Source organism: Perognathus longimembris, chromosome 6, assembly GCF_023159225.1.
Source record: "Perognathus longimembris pacificus isolate PPM17 chromosome 6, ASM2315922v1, whole genome shotgun sequence".
NCBI lineage: Eukaryota > Metazoa > Chordata > Mammalia > Rodentia > Heteromyidae > Perognathus > Perognathus longimembris.
The window spans coordinates 68,398,731-68,417,306 of NC_063166.1; the positions used below are offsets into that span (position 1 = coordinate 68,398,731).

The 18,576-nt window shown below is 43.7% G+C and overlaps 1 protein-coding gene across 3 annotated transcripts in view; it reads left to right on the forward strand.

Annotated features, from left to right (window-relative positions):
- The window catches only part of Raly (RALY heterogeneous nuclear ribonucleoprotein), a 70,780-nt gene extending 54,696 nt beyond the window's left edge, over window positions 1-16,084 (forward strand). The window contains exons 3-9 of one of the 3 annotated variants that reach the window (XM_048349025.1): window positions 7,974-8,234; window positions 9,593-9,665; window positions 11,680-11,909; window positions 12,462-12,575; window positions 12,771-12,967; window positions 14,400-14,448; window positions 15,722-16,084. In XM_048349025.1, coding sequence (XP_048204982.1) covers window positions 7,979-8,234; window positions 9,593-9,665; window positions 11,680-11,909; window positions 12,462-12,575; window positions 12,771-12,967; window positions 14,400-14,444 — 915 coding nt within the window. In that variant the 5' untranslated portion in view covers window positions 7,974-7,978 and the 3' untranslated portion in view covers window positions 14,445-14,448; window positions 15,722-16,084. Of the gene's footprint in view, window positions 1-7,973; window positions 8,235-9,592; window positions 9,666-11,679; window positions 11,910-12,461; window positions 12,576-12,770; window positions 12,998-14,142; window positions 14,336-14,399; window positions 14,449-15,721 lie in introns of those variants that run through there. The other 2 variants (XM_048349028.1, XM_048349027.1) reach the window with 2 other exon arrangements.
- The last annotated feature ends 2,492 nt before the right edge of the window (window positions 16,085-18,576 follow it).

Below are 18,576 nucleotides of genomic sequence, written 5' to 3' on the forward strand. Positions count from 1 at the left end.
TGCTGGCAGCCCTGCCAGGCCTGAGTAATGGCTACAGCTTGGAGCAGGGTTTTCCAAGAGCTGCATCGGGGTCTCCAGTAATTGGAACATGGCACCTTCCGACTTATAATGGATAGCAGAAAGAGAAGGGCATTTGTCACTGCCTGACTTCCCTGCAGGAGAGAGGCTCATAAGTCACAGCTGACAAACCCTTTGATGACTTTTAAACTTCATTTACAGAAAAGAATAGCTATAATCAACCAACAGCAAGCAGTGACTAATCTTACCACATTATCACTGTGAGGAGCTAGCCCCTTAAGGCATGGGAAGGGGGAGGAGACTATCCCCCAGGCTCTCAGCTAGTGCTGAATAGCTCTTAGATTTGAGTGGATGCCCTCAGCAAGAATTAGAAAATGTTAAGAGACAGAGGAAGAAGTTGACCAGTTACAAGCAGGTTCAAGACTTGCTTAGCATTGAAGCCCATTCTGTACCAAGATTAAGAGGACTGTTGTCTCATATAGATTTGTCCCAGTTCTGCCATTGCCTGGGTTGAGTAGGACTAAGTGCTAAGCCTTAAATTGCTCATCTGTGAAATGGTCACCACATATGTGTAAGAGGTTTAGTGTGGTTCCTGGCACATAGTAAGTACCTGTTTAACTCCGTAAGGGTCTTTTGTAGTCATATAGGTCATGTGGCACATAAGCAGCAAAAACCAATAGCATTTTCCTTGTGAATGAGGGCTTAATGGGACCAATCTAAGAATGCAAGTTTTAAAATCAAGGCAAACAAGATTTTTCAATCATGCCAGTTAATGTGACTGAGAATAAAACATTAAGAACTCTGAACCAGTTTTTTCACCCGTAGAATGAAGGTGATACTACTTATCTCATTAGTTTGTAATCAGAATTATGAAAGATTATGCCTATAAAGCTTCCAGCAAGTGCCTGTTAAAGTTGCTGCATATTAAACTGTGTGCTCCTTCAAGACTAAACATGTATCTATCAAGGAATAGGAGATATTCTACTTAAGCATTTTTTTCCAGCCTTATATATGCTTGCTGGAGAGAGGGGGATGGGAGGATAGGGGTGAAAGAAAGCAGGGCACATTTTGTATATTGCCCCTACAGTTTGTCCCGCCTGGAGTAGCCTCTTTGTGAGTGGTAATTCATCTTAAAACACTTTTCTTTTTAGTAGACTTTTTTATTCTCTTATTCCTTCTCTGACCTCCCATATTGATTTACTTAGGTTCTTTCCCAGTGCTTTGTGGACATTGTAGGTGGTCCCCCTGCTGAAAGTAAAGTACTAGATCAATTGCTGGATGAATAAATGGTTATTAATTCTTGATCCATAGTTAGCTTAGAATTTAAATTTTAGTTATGACTAGATGGATAGGTAGGTGGTTGTTTTGGCAAAAATAAGGAGATTAGCTATTTGTGCGTGTGTGTGTGTGTGTGTGTGTGTGATGTGCATGATGTGCATGTGTATGAGTGTGTGTGCACTTGAACTTAGAGCCTGGGTACTGTCCTTCCTTGAGCTTTTTTGCTTAAGGCTAGCAAACTACCACTTGAGCCACAGTTCCACTTCCAGCTTTGTTGTAATTAATTGGAGGTAAGAGGCATGGACTTTCCTGCCATGGCTGACTTCTAACTTTGATGCTCAGATCAGATCTCAGTCTCCTGAGTAGCAAGGATTACAGGCATGAGCCACTGGCACCCAGATAGATTAACAACAATCATTTTTAAATACTTAACTTTTTAACTCCGTTTTGGGGGCTACAGGCCTAAGATAATTACTCTCCCACCTTTTTTGTTTCTTTTTCCCATATCTATGAAGGGGCACTTTCAGCAGGTGCTAAGCCTCAGCCTAAAGCTGGTCAAGTATAGAGTTAGTGTGTAAGATGCAGGGAAGGCAGGGTATCAAGATATATACTCAGACCATGCTGTGGTAAAGATGAGGCCTAGTTTTGACTTCTGTTTGTGCTTTGATTGACCCTTCAGGGCTTACCATATACTGATGATAGTGTTTTACTATAGAACTAGAGCCTCATGGTACAATTGAGGAGTGAGAGTGATTGAGCAAAAAAGCCTGGAACTTCTTTACTCTACCAGACTTCTACAGTAGTAGTTTGACAGGCATGGGGAAGAAGCACTATTTTGAAGTTCCTAGGTACTTAGTACTAGAATAAGAGAGTGAGCATGCACAGCCTCCCTATTCTGACTTTCCTGATCTCAGGTGAAAGTAGTACACATTAAGCCTGAGTGAATATGGGTGACCTAAAGTGCCAGGTTGAATTCATCTGCTTTCATAAGGCAATTGGGTTATCTGGTGTGCTTTTGTCATTATGATTATAATACCTGAGTAAGTCAAGAGAAAAAGGCTTTATTTTGGCTCATGATTTCAACATATGGTCATCTGGGTCTATTGGTGTTTGTTTGGGTCTATTGGTAAAAAAGAATATCATGATGGGAAGTTGGTGGGTCAAAGCCGCTCATATGGTGGCCAGAAACAAAGGACTCAGGAAGGGGCCAGGCACAAGACATACTGCTCTCCTCATACAGTGCCCCAGTGACCTGTTTCCTCTAACCAGGTCCCGCCCATTCAGCCAAGAACTAATCAGTGAGTTAGTACATCCATGAGGTTTAGCATCTTGGTGATCCAGTCACTACTCAACAAGGCCAACTTCTGGCCTTCAGGACATTTTATAGCTAAGACATAACACCCAGTTTCTTTTTTTAATATGTTGTATATTATCTCAGATTCGGAGAGTTCCTGTTTATCAGTTGAGGGATTCCAAGGCCAAGAGAAATGAACAAGATGGTGGCCCTTAAGTTGGTGGTATTAGATTTGGAAGTTAGTCCTCTCAGGAGCCAGAGCCTGTGTTGTTTTTGTTAATTTGTGTCCATTTTGCCTTTGTTATTAGGAAATAGTGATAAAATAATAATGATTCTGGGAGGTGAAGTTGCTCATGGGAATAGAAATGGTCAGGTGCTAAAGGAGTACTTTTTGGGAAATTAGTTCTGTCTGGTTAATAATGATCATTTGGGCAATGCTGATGAGAGGGGCCTGGTGAGTTTAATGAGATTAATAGATGCTCTGTCATCTCTGGCTGTCTGGTAACCCAAGATTTTCTGAACCAAGGAGAGGGTCTGGACATTACCTGTAAATAACTGCTAGGGTTCTCCAGAATTAGTCTCCCTAGTGCTGATAGTTATTTTCTTCTAAACCATCCAGATGTCCTCAGAGTTACATTAAGGCTAGTGGGATGGCACAAGGTGTTTTGATCATCTCCACAAGAAGACTGAAGCCAATGGAGTTCCTTAGGACTACCCTGAACATTCTAAACAGCACTGGGAACACCCAAGATCTGGAGCGGCATCAGTACCTTTGAGATCATCTTTGCATGAGAAATGGATTAGGGATGGAAAATGTTTAAGGCTGGATTTAATCTAGGAAGCAGGATTAGAAGCCCAGAGGGGTGACAGGGGACTCAGAGGCTTAGGATAACTGTTGAGACAGTGCTATGTAGAATGTGAAACAAGCCCTCTAACTACTTCCCTCACTAGCCAGTTGGCCTTAAATAAGTCACTTATGCTGATCCTCAGCAAATGAGACTGGCAATATCAAGATAAAAAATATTGTCAGTGACCCGGGCCAGTGGCTCATACCTGTAATCTTAGCTACTCAGGAGGTTGAGATCTGAGGATAACGGTTCAAAGCTAGCTTGGGCAGGAAAGTCAGTGAGACTTCCAGTTAACCACCAGAAAACCAAAGTGGAGCTGTGGCTCAAGTGGTATAGTACAAGCCTTGAACTAAAGAGCTCAGGGACAGCGCCTGGGCCCAGAGTTCAACCCCCTCCTCTCCCCCCAACAAAAAAGAATGTTGTCACAGTCACCAGATGAGGGTTGAGAGAATGTTTTCTTAGCTTCCTAGTTTCTACTCAGTAACAGGAACTTGAGATCCAGTATGGGAAGAATTTTAAATAGGCTTACACAAACACATCAAGTAGAAGAAGTTTTAGTGTAATAGGATAAAGTAGGGAAGGGGCAAGGGACGAGGGAGAGATGGTTCTTGCTTCTTATGCAGCAAATAGGAGTGAAAGTACCAAAATGATAGTTTTTATACTTATTAGGGGTATACGTGTGATGTTATCTGGCATCTCCTAAAGATTGGACAATGATTCTGAGTGGCCAAAATGCTTTTTATTCTAAAATATCAAGTTATCAAGGGCTGCCCAAAACACAAGAACAACAGATACCTTCAGGACTTCTCTAATAGGACCTTGCTTTTTAACTAGGCTTTGATCCTTATTTTTCAGCTTTCCATGTGGCTAGTTTGACAGGAATCTACCACCATGTCTGGCTTTTTGCTAGTTGAGACGGGATTTTGCAAGATTTTCTCTGAGCTAGCCTCCCCATCTCTGCGTCTGGAGTAGTTAAAGCCAAGTTGCAGCTTAACATATCAAGGAGAAGGGAGAGTCTGATAGGCTTTTTATATCTCTCTATTCTTGTGACTTAATATTTAAAAGGTGGTGGTTGATGGGAAGGGAGCTTGCTCAAGTTCTCAAGTTCTTTTCAGTTTACTTCCTCTTCCAACTTCTGAATCTGGCCTTTTTAATACTTATTATTTTTAATTTCCCTGCCTCCTCACGTGTTCTGCCTCACTTTGTTGTGCCAAGTCGCAAGACCACCCCCAAGAAGACCACTGAGATTCAGACACTCCGAAATGTAAAAGCAAGGCAAGGTTTTATTTAACGAGCTGCCAACTCGGGCCTCGTCCTACCCACAGACACAGTGGAGGTTAGGAGGAAGCCCCGAGCTGTGATTACACAGGGCTTATAAAGGCAAAGAACAAGGTTACAACAATCAGCTGTGCAAGCAAGATTAGAACACAGGTACAAATCTGATTGGCTCAGGGTTCGATTCTAAAATGGGGTTCACGTGGTGGGGCCTGATTTCATAGTCTGGCACCTCAACTTTTCATTCTGCTCTTAGAAACAAAAAGGTGATTTATAAACAGAAGTTTATTTCTCAGAGTTCTGGAGGCCGAGAAGTTCAAAATCAAGGCATCAGCAAATTCAGTGTCTGGTGAGGACCTGGCTTTTTTGCTCCATTTTCATATGGTAAAAAGTGCACGTTAGCTCTCTAGAGTCTCTTTTATGAAGGTACTCTGTTCATGTGGATTTTTGTCTTCATTACCTAATCACCTTAGAAGGCCCCACTGTCCTGGTTTTTTATTATTATTATTATTATTATTATTATTATTATTATTGTCAGTCTTGGGCCTTTAACGCAGGGCTTGGGTGTTGCCCCTGAGCTCTTTTCTCTGGAGGTTAGCGTTCTACCACTTTGAGCCATGGCTCTACTTCTGGCTTTCTGGTGGTTAATTGGAGAATCTCATGGACTTTCCTACCCAAGCTGGCTTTGAACTATGATCCTCAGATTTTAACCTCCTGAGTAGCCAGGATTACAGGTGTGAGCTGTCTTAGATTACCCTGGGGACCCTTTCTACAGAAAGCCAAGCAATTAGAGTGATCAGTGTGCATATTTCCTTGACCAGATGCAAGAAATAGATCTGCATGTGACATGGCTCCTCTTGGCATCATAGAGAATGTACTCTTGCCTGAACTTGGCCCTAATCTAGAATGATCCACTAATGTATTGCCAGAATAGAAAAGTCCTTATGAAGTGTGTGTGTGTGTGTGTGTGTGTGTGTGTGTGTACATACATTATCCCACACTTCACGTAATTAGAGAAAAGATTGGGTAGTGCCAAACCTGAAGGATTGCATGTACTAGCAAAGGGGTGACTACTGGTGCCTCCGCAGTACCAAGCACAGGTGCTCTGCAAATACTTCCTGCCCAGTGATGTTAGAGGCTCCTAGCAGAGGTCTGAGGGATCCACAACAGCTGTTCTACCCCTGCCAGGTCAACGGCAGAGCCAGCAGTCATCAATAGGTCTGTCTGAATCATCCCTTCTCTCCTCTTTCTGTCTCAGTCACACCAACTGGTTGGCTTCCTCCAGTCAAATCAAAACTATTTCCCTGGTGATCTTGATATCACACAGGAGCCCCATAACCTTCTTTTGTATACTCATGAATGGACAGGGAATTAGCCCTTAGAAAGGCTTGATCCAAGTAGGAGAGGGATTATCAGAACTGTGAGAAATGGGCAACTCAAAGGAATCATATGAACAAGTGTGTTTTAATGGTTAATTGGTATCCTTCACTGCTTTATGCATTTTGATGATTGGCTGTAAAGGTAAACTAAGTAATAGTAGTTTATCCCTTCTAAATCAGTTCCTAAGCTGGCACGAGACCTTCAATAGCAGTGATAACACCCTCTCAGTCTTTGGCTTCAATTGGTGCATCCCTTTCCCCTCATGGTCCCTGGTCCTCCCTATGGTATCTTTGTAAACAGTGCCATCAGCTGGCCAGAGCATGCCAACTTCTAAGATAGAAACATTTAAGAGACACATAAAGTCTTTTACCTTAGTATGGCAAAAGGATTTCCTTTACTTGTTTTTTTTAGCTCTTTTATCTAATTCTCTGGAAAGAAGTCCTCTTTGCTCTCAAATAATTAGGTAAATAGGTCTAGCCTGCTGGTGAAAGTTTTTATACATGTGGCACTTTCTGAAATGGCCTGAGTGGGTTGAGATTGTAGTTGTACCAGCCCATACTAATGAGCAGAAGATATCTACAGGACATAGAAATGCCAAGGCTTAAGTATAGGCCTTCCTCCTCCTCCTCCTCCTCCTCCTCCTCCTCCTCCTCCTCCTCCTCCTCCTCTTCCTCCTCTCCCTCCTCCTCCTCCTCCTCCCCATCCCCCTCCTCCCCCTCCTCCTCCTAGTCCTGGGGCTTGAGCCACAGCACCACTTCTGGCTTTTTCTGTATATGTGGTGCTGAGGAATGGAACCCAAGGCTTCATGTATACGAGGTGAGCATTCTACAGTATACTAGGCCATATTCCCAGCCCAGTATGGTCCTTTTCTATTGACATTTAGCTGCTGCTTCTCCCTGAAACCTGTACTTAAATATAATCTCTTTAGAAAAGGAAGCCAGGAAAGATAGGGATAAAAGACATACCCAGAATGTAGAAAACAAAGTACTTGCAAATTTAGCCTCAAGAAAAACAAAACAGAGCTTGAGTGAATAAGTATAAAAGTGGTAAATAGTAAGAGATTACTAAAGGTAATTTTCAGATAAATATATCTTAATGTGGTATTTAAATTGGCTTTAACCCTGAGAAGCAGAGTGATCGTAGTGGGCTAAATAGGTCCATGTCTAGATCAGACTAAACAGTTTCTGTAATATGTATTTAACCATGGGCCTCTTTGCTACTCTTCTAGAGTAGCATGTTATCCTACATTGCAGAACAGGAAAAAAAAAAAGCCATGAATAATCTTTAAATTTAGATTCTAAATGAGGTAACATTTGAGATGAGTATTAACATGTGGGCTTAAAAGAATTGGATTCAATCAAGCAAACTAGTTAATCCCAGCCTTACCATTCAGCATTGTGACCTCTGAACATCAGGTTCTTCCCATCTGCAATATATTGGTATGTGAATCTTTATCTACTTACATGAGTACCAAATGAGAAAACATAATGTAAAGCACCCTGCATGAAATAAATGGTAATCCTGGGAATATGGCATAGTGGTAGAGTGCTTGGCTAGTATTCATAAGGCTCTGGGTTCAATTCCTCAGTACCATATAAACAGAAGCCAGAAGTGGCGCAGTGGCTCAAGTGGTAGAGTGTTAGCCTTGAGCAAAAGAGGCTCAGGGACAGTGCCCAGGCCCTGACTTCAAGCTCCAAGACAAGCAAAAAAAAAAAAAAAAGGTAACTTTCTGTGATACAAGAAAACAGATGCAGACACAGGGAGGTTGGATGTTGCAGGGCTTGGGAGTAAAAAAGGCAAGGAGCAATAATCCATTTTAATCCAGATAGACATCATGAAGCCCTTGATTCCAAACTCACTGTGACCCTCTCTTCATATAGGCACCATGTCTGTGAAGATCCAGACAAGCAATGTAACTAATAAGAATGACCCCAAGTCCATCAATTCCCGAGTCTTCATCGGAAACCTCAACACAGCTGTGGTGAAGAAGTCAGATGTGGAGACTATCTTCGCCAAGTATGGCCGTGTGGCTGGCTGTTCTGTGCACAAGGGATATGCCTTTGTCCAGTATGCCAATGAGCGCCATGCCCGGGCAGCTGTGCTGGGAGAGAACGGACGAGTGCTGGCAGGACAGACCCTTGGTAAGTTAAGCCTCTCTCCACAGGGATATCTGAATATCCTGTAGAATAGCTTGCTGTCAATTCTCTTGTTCTTCACAGTCCATTCCTCCTTTTAGTCCCCTTCTCTATTCCCCACAGCCACTTCCATTGCTCAGGGATTTTATAACTTTGAACAGATATAAGTTATTTATTCAGTATGGAGTTATGATAATGTCTATAGGAGAGAGTTAATAGAAGCTTCTGAAAATTATTTTGTCCTGTCTCTGCTTTCTTAGTACTGCTTAATAGCAAGCTTTTAGGTTCGATTAAAATGTAAATTCCCTAGACAGAAAGGTAACAGTGGACTGTTACAGTCTGTTACTTTGGTCTGCAGATGGTCAAGTTAGAGCCTTTTATGACCACCAGGAAGAATGAGTTGGGAATTTGAGGGCAAAGCAGGACAGGTCCCCTTGGGTTTGGTGGTTCATACATCCACAGTTCATACATTCAAGTGTGTTTATATACATTTCTTCTCTGAGTATATTTGTGTTTTTGTTGGTAGTAGGGCTTAAACTCTGGGCCTGGGTGCTGTACCTGAGCTCTTCAGCTCAAGGCTAGTGCTCTGCTACTTGAACCACAACGCCACTTCCAGTTTTCTGGTGGTTTATTATAGATAAGTCTCATGGATTTTCCTTCCCTAGCTGGCTTTGAACTGTGATCCTCAGATCTCAGCCTCCTGAGTACTTAGGATTACAGGCACGAGCCAACTGTACCTGGTGGAAAAGAAATATATTTTTGATATGAAGTATATAGCTGTGATTGAATATATGGACTTATACCTTTGTATAGATATGAGTGTGTGTATGTTTGTGTTTGAATATACTTGAGTGTATATGCAGGTGTGCACATATTTATCGAATATTTATTGAGGTCTTATGGATTAAACATTGTTCTAAGCATACATTTGATAGAATGTCCATAAGATTGTGTGTAGACTATAGACAGTTATATATAACTATAAATATTATGTATGCTCAGATATGTATAACTGAGTGTATTATGTACACCCAGCCAAGTCTGAGTATACTTGAGCATAAATATTATCTGTGTGTATAACTTTCTTACTTGGATATTTGAGGTGTGTATATATTCTCTATACTTGATGAATATACTTGAGTGCATGTGTATATGATGTACATGGTATATGTTTATATGTAAACATATTTATGTGATGTCTGGGTATGTACCTGATGTATGAAGACATTGCTTTATTGGCTGCCTCAGTACATGTACATAACATAAGCACATGAACTACTATGTGGGTGCATGAATGACAATGATATGTTTGGGCATAATGCTGTTATGCCAGAATTCCAACATTGCTTCCTCCCTCCACACAGATATCAACATGGCTGGAGAGCCCAAGCCCAACAGACCTAAGGGGCTAAAGAGAGCAGCATCTGCCATTTACAGGTGGGGCACTCTTTTTGTCTTATGTGGGTACAGCCCTTCTTTCCAGAGAGAGAGTAAATGCTGGCAGTGACCATATGCTGGGCCTAGAACTTGGAGTTCTGTAGGGAGTAGGCTATGTGTCCATCCCTAAGCTCTGGCCTTCTTCACTTTTTTTTTTTTTTGCCAGTTCTGGGCCTCGGACTCAGGGCCTGAGCACTGTCCCTGGCTTCTTTTTGCTCAAGGCTAGCACTCTGCCACTTGAGCCACAGCGCCACTTCTGGCCATTTTCTATATATGTGGTGCTGGGGAATCGAACCCAGGGCTTCATATATATGAGGCAAGCACTCTTGCCACTAGGCGGTATTCCCAGCCCCTTCTTCACTTTTGTTTCCCCAGCTTTGACCATGGTTACTACTAGGACAGCTTCTACAATGGGCAAGCAGGAGAGGGTTGTGCCCAGGCATGAAACTACCAAGCGGGAAGGATGATTGCTGGTGAAGCCTACTTAGTCTTCCAGTTAGGAAAGTGAGCCCACAAGCATGGACAAGGTTGCTCCATAAACCAGTGGCAGAGTTGGGACCATGGTGCCATTCTGCAGGTGCCCAGGCCAGAGATCCCGCCATCACACCATACTGTCTCACACACACTGTCCTTACTCCTTCTAGTCCTATAGTGAGACTCAATCAAGGAGGGTACAGTACATCCAATGGACTTTACATAAACATAGCCAGTTGAAATACAAAACAGCACAGAGCCAGTTGCAGAGTTTGAGTTCTCAGACTTCTGCTTTTCATTCTTGCCCTTTTCATTCTGTGAGGTCTCTAGTTAGCCAGAAAAAAAGCCCAAAGCTCATTCTGAGTTGTTTACGCTTATATTTATAGCTAAGAGATCAGCAGCCATTGAAAATCGGAATGATGCTTAATGGGCTGTGTTCTACTCTCTATCCCCCAAGCCTATGCAGACCCCAGCTGTGAAGCTGTGGGCTTCCATTCCAACATTACTAGCCATATTGTTGACTAGAAGTCATGGTGAAGACTGGCCCAGACTCCTTCCTGCTTCTCTCATTCCAACTTGCCCACTCCAGGTAGCACAGGAAGAACAGAGTCTATTTTTGCCTCCTGGGGGCAGGGTATTAGGAAACATTGTAATGTGGTGGGAAGTGTCTTAGTCTGGGAATTAGAAGACTTAGTGCTAGTTCCAAATCTATCACTGAGTTTATTGTGACTTTAGGCAAATCCCTTCCAACTGATCTTTCAGGGCTCTTCTAGAGAATGAGTGATTGGTTGAGTGATTCTGACCAAGGCCAGGGCTGTCCCCTTTAGGTAGAAATGAAAGGTCCAGGATTGGATTCATGCCTAGAGATTCCAACTCCAGCCATCACCATCCCTAGGGCAAGCAGACCCTCAGCAAGAGCGCTAAGCAATGAACATTGAATTGCCTAGTGATGACTGCCATCAGAAAAGCAGTACAAAGTGTATCCCAGACTGATGATGGTAGTAGTGGATGTAGTGGGAGAGACCTCCGTTAAGTTACTATCATTAGGAAAAGGCTTTCTGAAGATTCAGGGCCAGATGATGGTGTGCATGTGTATGGGGGGTGAGGGGATAGCACACAATCTAGGGACCATGGTATCTGACTGAACTGCTTAATCTTGATAGGCTCCTGAACTCCTGGCCTCCATCTCTGAAGTGGAACAAGATAGATATTAAGGAGGCCCAGAAGGAAAAGGCTTACAATTAGACTTGTCTTGTCTCTGAAGCCATGTGTTCCTGAGTTGAGGCTCTCAATATCCTGGTTTTTTCACTTGTCACACCTTCTAAAGTGTATTTTTAACTAGATCCTCTCATAGCACACTTGGGCAGACACTGAATTGAATAGCTATCCTCATTGAGCAGATGGGAAAACTGAGAATCAGACAAGCTCAGAGATTGTTCCCAACTGGGATTTGTGCTGCCCTTCCTCTATACTCCTGGGCTTATTGGGAGAGACTGATAAAGTAAGGTCACAGGACTCATACCTTCACATGTACGGCTAGAGCTGCAGTGACCTCTGGTGGCTACAGGCCATGCTGCAGCCTCTGGCCTTTTTGTCCTCACAGGCTCTTTGACTACCGTGGTCGCCTGTCACCTGTGCCAGTGCCCAGGGCAGTCCCTGTGAAGCGACCCCGGGTCACAGTCCCTTTGGTCCGTCGTGTCAAAACTACCATACCCGTCAAGCTCTTTGGCCGCTCTACAGCCATTACTACTGGCTCAGTGAAGATCAAGTGTGAGTGACATCTTCTTAGATTTGTATTTTTATCATCAGCAAAATCAGAGAATCGCTTTTTTTTTTTTACATTGGAAAAAAGAAACAAATTTCCCACAATTCTACTCTTAATACAACCAAGTGAGTATTTCCATAAATGTTCAAGAAGAAACGTCTCCCATTTGAGAAGGGGCTTTGTTTGGACTTAGACCCTAATGATCCATAAGCACTTCAGTATTCATATATTACAGTCAGATATGTAGCAATGATTGCAAAAGACCCTCCTTTTATACCTTTAAAAACAGATCTTACCCTGAGTACAACCAGGTACACATGATCATACCATAGATGTATATTGCTGTTTATCCCCAGTCCCTTTTGTAGCAAAATGTCTCATAGAAAGAGCCTGGTTCAGAAGAATGGGCTGGTGTCCAGGTAGTTTCAAGAAGAGATCTTTTCCCTAACCAGGAAAAGAGCCAAAAAGGAACTGTGTTCCTAGTTTGCAGAATGGAGTTGGGGTTTTGTTAAGGTCCACACCTCAAGGTAACAGCCCTGTTCCTTCTCCGCTTTCAGTAAAGAGCAGTGAGCTGCAGACAATCAAGGCAGAGCTGACGCAGATCAAGTCCAACATTGACGCCTTGTTGGGTCGCTTGGAGCAGATTGCTGAAGAGCAAAGGGCCAACCCAGGTCAGACTTTGACAGCTAAGGATGGGGAGGACAGTGCATTGTGGGGATTGGGTGCTGGGAAGATCTCAATGGCATGATTCTGCAAATCCCAGTCCATCTGTACCCACTGTGCTGAGGTCAGCTTCTGTTAAGGTACTAATTTACAGCTGCGCACATGAATTTTAGTTGCTTTTCTTCTACCCCCCATACCTCAAGATGGCAAGAAAAAGGTTGAAAGCAGCAGCAGCAGCAGTGGTGGCGGTGGCGGAACTGGTAATAGTAGCAGCAGCAGCGCCCGGCCACCAGCCCCGCAAGAGGATACTGTTTCTGAGGCAGACGTGCCTCAGGGAGAAGCCCAGACTCGAGATGATGGCGACGAGGAAGGGCTGCTGACACATAGCGAAGAAGAACAGGTGAGGGGCTGACGGGGCAGGGCACTGCTGGGAAGGACCAGGATTGACTTTGTATTCTTAATGTCAGGAGGGTCACAGGATGGAAGAGAGCCTCTGAGCTGGTTTGCTCTTCTTCAGTTGTTTCTTTCCTCCTTCCCAGAGGTTCTAGTCCTGTGAAGAGAGGGAAGCATGAGCAGCAAGTTGCTGCCTATTTCAGCTGCCAGTCAGAAGTTCTACTGGGGACTAAGACAGACTTTGGTGGAGTCTATTTTGGCCTGTCTTCTCCATGTGGATTGGAGAAGAGAACTGGGTTTGAGTGGGGATGGCTCACAGGCTACAGAGTTCCAGAGAGTAATAGGGTTGCCTGGGAACCCATATGGAAGTGGATTTCTGTTCCACATGTAGATTTTCTAAAAGCCATTGCTGCTCAAGCTTGAAGTAGGCTGCTTAATAAAGGGGATGAACCCCTCACCTGTCTATTTTGGAAGTAATGAAGCTGAGGCAGAGGAGGCTTTACAGGGAGTGGGAAGGTAGACCAGTGTGAATCGTTAAGAACCTGCATGAGGGGCTGGGAATATGGCCAAGTGGTAGAGTGCTTGCCTCATATACCTGAAGCCCTGGGTTCGATTCCTCAGCATCACATATATAGAAAAAGCCAGAAGTGGTGCTGTGGCTCAAGTGATAGAGTGCTAGCCTTGAGCAAAAAGAAGCCAGGAACAGTGCTCAGACCCTGAGTTTAAGCCCCAGAACTGGCCAAAAAAAAAAAAAAGAACCTGCTTGAGTCCCACACCTTTTGTCCATACTTTCTAACTTGGTTAACTTTTGAGACCAGTCCTGCATTATTCAGTAAAATGGCTACAGATTACTATGCTGAGAAACCAAGACTGGGGTTGGGGGATGGGGTCATGTAGCTTGCTTTAGGTCCTTATAGCTAATAAGGGCCAAACCTGGCTTGAAGCCCAAACTTCACCAAGTTCTAGAGCTTCTCCTTCTAGTCACTACTAGGCTCGAGCTTGAGGACAAATGGACTCATGTCTTTTGAAAGGAGGTTTTCCTTATGACCAGCTGGTCTTTCTTGACCCTAGCTTGATATTTCATCTTATTCTCTTAGACACCCCAAAGATGGGGAGTCTTATCAGTCTACAAAATTTGTTTAGCCTACTCTAGTCCAAGGTCTTTTCCATGTGTAGAAGGAACCCTCCTGCTACTCTTACATACATGTTTGCTCTCTGGTCCCTTCTCTTTCCCGTGGGGCCCTCAAACCACCCACTTAGAATCTTAGACCAGTTTTATTGACTGGTTCCATAGTCATTCCCCTTTGGATTTCCTTCCCTCTGTCTGTCGTGCTCTCAGATGGGCCCTGAGCTCCAGGACCTTTGTGGACAGATGGCTCAGGGTAGAACTCAGAGCTTTCAGTGAGTGATGTGTGGTTTCTGCTTGCCTTTTCCCTCAGGAGCACAGCCAGGACACAGATGCAGAGGATGGGGCCTTGCAATAAGCAGGTATGGGGGATAAGGGGGCACAAGAAGGAAAACAGTGGACAGTGTTCCTTTTTCCTAAAGCAGACCTAGTAGGGGAGTGCTGTGTCCAAGGATAAGGGCCCCTATATGTCCAGCTACCTTGTGCCTCTGTGGTAGAGGCTTGGCAGGTGGAAGACGCAAATAACACAGATGCCATACTTATCCAGGACCACCTGGAAAGGGCTTCCTCAGAACACTCTGAGCAGTGTCACCTGTCTTTACCTTTGAACTCCTAGTCCATTGGTAGGACACAAACTATTAATACCCAGTGTGAGAAGGATGACAACAGAAGGAAACCCAGAGGGAAGAAGAAATGATACATAGCTGATCCTGCTCATGGTTGAGGGAGAAGTATCCCCACCAAGGAAACCATCTTAGCGGAGGCACAGCTCTGTGCTGTGGCCCAACACTGCAGTGTAGGGAGAGGGCTCTATTCATCATCAGAGGCTAGAGTATAGGAAGGGTCTTCCATACCAGGCTTAGGGGCTTGGACTTGATCCTGATGTGGGGAGGAAATACCTTAGGGCTAGGAACTTACCCTGCTTTATCTGACATCATCTTCAACACTGCAAGGTTGGAATTGTGCCAGATAAAGAAGTAGGTACTGAACAGTGCCAGGAGATGGCACATACCTAACAAGACCTCAAGGTACTAGTTGGTGGAGCTGAGATTTGAACCCACCAGTGTGGACGTAGCTTCAAAGCCCACTTTCTGGCTATTGGCCACCCACTCTGCTCTCTACTTCAGAAGAAAGCCACATCACATTTTGCTCTGCCTACTGTCCTACCGATTCTCTTAGAACCATGTTCAGAGTAAGGGAGACATGGATGATGATCTCGGTCACAGTAATCTCAGGGAGCTGTCTGGATTAATGATATGTTTATGCTATAAGATGCTCCACCAGTTGAACATAGAACCGTTGAGCATAGAAGATTCCAAACAGTTTAAGTATAGAAAATTACTCATGTTTAGTTTTCCTGTTTGGAATTTTGTAACTTGTTTTACTTTTTGAAGCATAAACAATGTATAGCAGCTCAGATGAAGAAATGGAAGTTTAGGGTACAGGTGAGGTTTGTCTACAGATACACAACCAGAAAATTAAAAGAGGCCAGATCTCGAGTGTAGACGTATCTTGTTTACAGACACCATACTTTCATCTTTTCTTCCCTACTTCTGTGATGAACAGACTATCAAAATTCCTTTTACTCAGTTTTAGTGTCTTTTTTTTTTTTTTTTTTTAAATCTCTTTTCTCAGTCTGACAGGAGCAATGGCCACCAGCAGGAGAAAGGCATCACTGTCTCAGGCCTCAAGCCAGGCACCCATGCGGGGTGCTGGACCCATAGTGGGTACTGCAGGAAAACTGGCAGCAGGCACTCCTCCCCCACGCATCCCAGCCAGTGCCACATTCTCTGCAGATGGAGTTACCGGCCTTCCCTTTCCCTTTCCCTATGCACCCTCCCTGTCTGCACTGCCCAGGCCAGAGGGCAGAGCACAGGACTTCCCCACACTGTTTTCTCTCCCCAGGACACTCCCAGGCTTGGGTTTTTTCTATAGGTTTGGGGGGGTGGGTGGTACAGGGAGGGGACCTTGACAATAAAGAGATTGGATCCAAACCTGTTCTGAGGTGAAATGGTTTGTGTTTTCTTATGAAAAGGAAGTTAGTGTGCCGAATCCCATCTGATCTATTTATTCACTTCTTCCTCCCAGGGATCTAGGCCTTAGTTTCCTTGTATAATTTTATTCAAACGATTAATAAAAATGGCTTCTGGGCATTGGTGGCTCAAGCCTATAATCCTGGCTACTCAGGAAGCTAGGATTTAAGGACTCGGGTTTGAAGTCAGCCTAGGCAGAAAAGGTCTGTGAGACTCTTTATCTCCAATTACCCACGCTGGAGAAATAGGAGGTAAGCCTCGAATGGTAGATAATTGTAGGTGCATACATTTAAAACTTTGAGTCAGTATACACTACAACAGGATGACTATTGGAATGATAGTACCAAGAGTTTGGAATATGCTCTTTAGCCAGAGTTATGAGCCAATCTAACTAAAATTGAAGATGAAGAATGCTAAATCTGCCTTTCAACCAAATAGTCTTCATTAATTTTTGTAATGAGTCCTATGGTACCTGAAGTATTTGTCTGTGGAAGAAGTGTCAGCAATGGCACATATTTTTCTCTTTTCAGTGATTAGATAGTAATCTGTCCTCTAGCATTGCAGGAATGAGTTAAGGCTGAGTGGCCTAGGATGTTCAAAGGCCCTAGGCTTGATCCTCAGCACCAAAGGCAGGAATAGATTAGAGTATGTGGCCCCTATAAAAGAGATCTCTAGTACAGCTTTGAGCAAATGATTGCATTAGGGATGTTAGTAAAGTTATCTAGGTCATAGGATCTTTTAGAATCTGTAAGAATCTGGGTTTGACATGACATCCATCATTCCATCAAGGGACCTATAGAAAGTAGATTGTGAAATTCTAATTATAGCATCATCTTGACAAGTGAGAGAGGTAAGGACAAGTAAGAAAAAAGATGACTAAGATCTTTATGACATGGGGTTTCGTTCCTAACAGTTTTAGGGTGTGAAATTGTCATTGTAGTTTCAGTGTCCCAATTATATTTGAATTGTTTATGGAAAGCAAAACTAGTTATTTTTTCTAACTAAACCTTCTCAGACACCAGTCATAGGTACCCTCCTCAGTGCCTTCTTCCTGCCCCAAACTCATTCTGCGTTCCTGAGCACCCTAGCAAGGGTAGGTAGGAACAGCAGCCCACTATTCCTATTCTGTGACTAATGTTCAAGGCAAAGGCCAGGATAGTGGCTGGCCGTCCACAGCCCACAGAAATTTACATGTCTCCATGTGTCATGGTTAGGTCCAGAGGTTCAACATCATAGACCAGTTCAGAGCAAAACATGAACAAGGCCATGACAACCCAGCAGCTGGTCCTCAAATTCAGCGTATCAACACATCAAGTATCAAAAATACCAGGAAAAAAGGGTGTTGGAGGCATGGCTTAGTTGGAGCACTAGCCAATGAGCAAGTGTCCAGTACTGAGCTCTAGGCCCCCTCACCCCCTCCAAGAATCAGGAAAGTGCAAACAGTTGAGAGTTAATTTTTTTTTCCTCTTTTCACTGCCATGGATACACATCAAGAAACTGAATTTTTTGGTCCATTGTGGGGCTTCAACTCAGGGCCTGCCCACTGTCCCCTGAGCTTTTCTGTTCAAGGTCAATGTTACACCACTTTGAGCCACAGCTCCACTTTTGGTTTGCTGGTGGTAAGCTGTAGATAAGTCTCATGGACTTCCTTGGCCCCGCTGGCTTCAAACTACAATCCTCAGGGCTGGGAATATGGTAAAGTGCTCGCCTTGTATACATGAAGCCCTGGGTTCGATTCCTCAACACCACATACACAGAAAAAGCTGGAAGTGGCTCAAGTGGTAGAGTGCTAGCCTTGAGCAAAAGGAAGCCAGGGACAGTGCTCAGGCCCTGAGTTGAAGCCCCAGGACTGGCAAAAAACCAAACCACAATCTTCGGGGCTCAACCTCCTGAGTACCAGTACCTAGAATAACAGGCATGAGCCACTGGCCCCCAGCAAGCAACGTTTTCATTATGCCTTTCTGCTTCTAGCTTGGACCAGTAAGTCAAGTAACAAGCAGTTATAGCTTTTGAAGTATTTTGGGAGGTGCTGGGGATTGAACTTAGCCTCATGCATGTTGGCAATCATCCTACCTTTGCTCTACACCCCTGAGCCATTTACCAGTTTTGAAAGCTTTCCATATTCAAACTACCAACTAGTTCTCCAGTCACTCATTTCCTTACTCTAAAAATTTGTTAACTAGACAACCAACCATACATTTCCAAGTTTAAAAATAGCTTTGTTAAATTCAATTGCTGTTAAATGGAATTTCTGTCAGACGGTAGCCCTTAAGCAGATGACGAAACATGCCTAGTTGATCTGGCTTTTCTTTTCGTCAGTTTCGGGTAAAGAAGTGAAATCAGCTGGTAGATTTTTAGTTGCTTAAGCTTTGCAAATCCATTGTCTTTTGTAGAAGTTTAAGAAGAGACCGTGAAAGATTCAGGAGACATATGGCCCATTTCCTGTTGACACTTGTT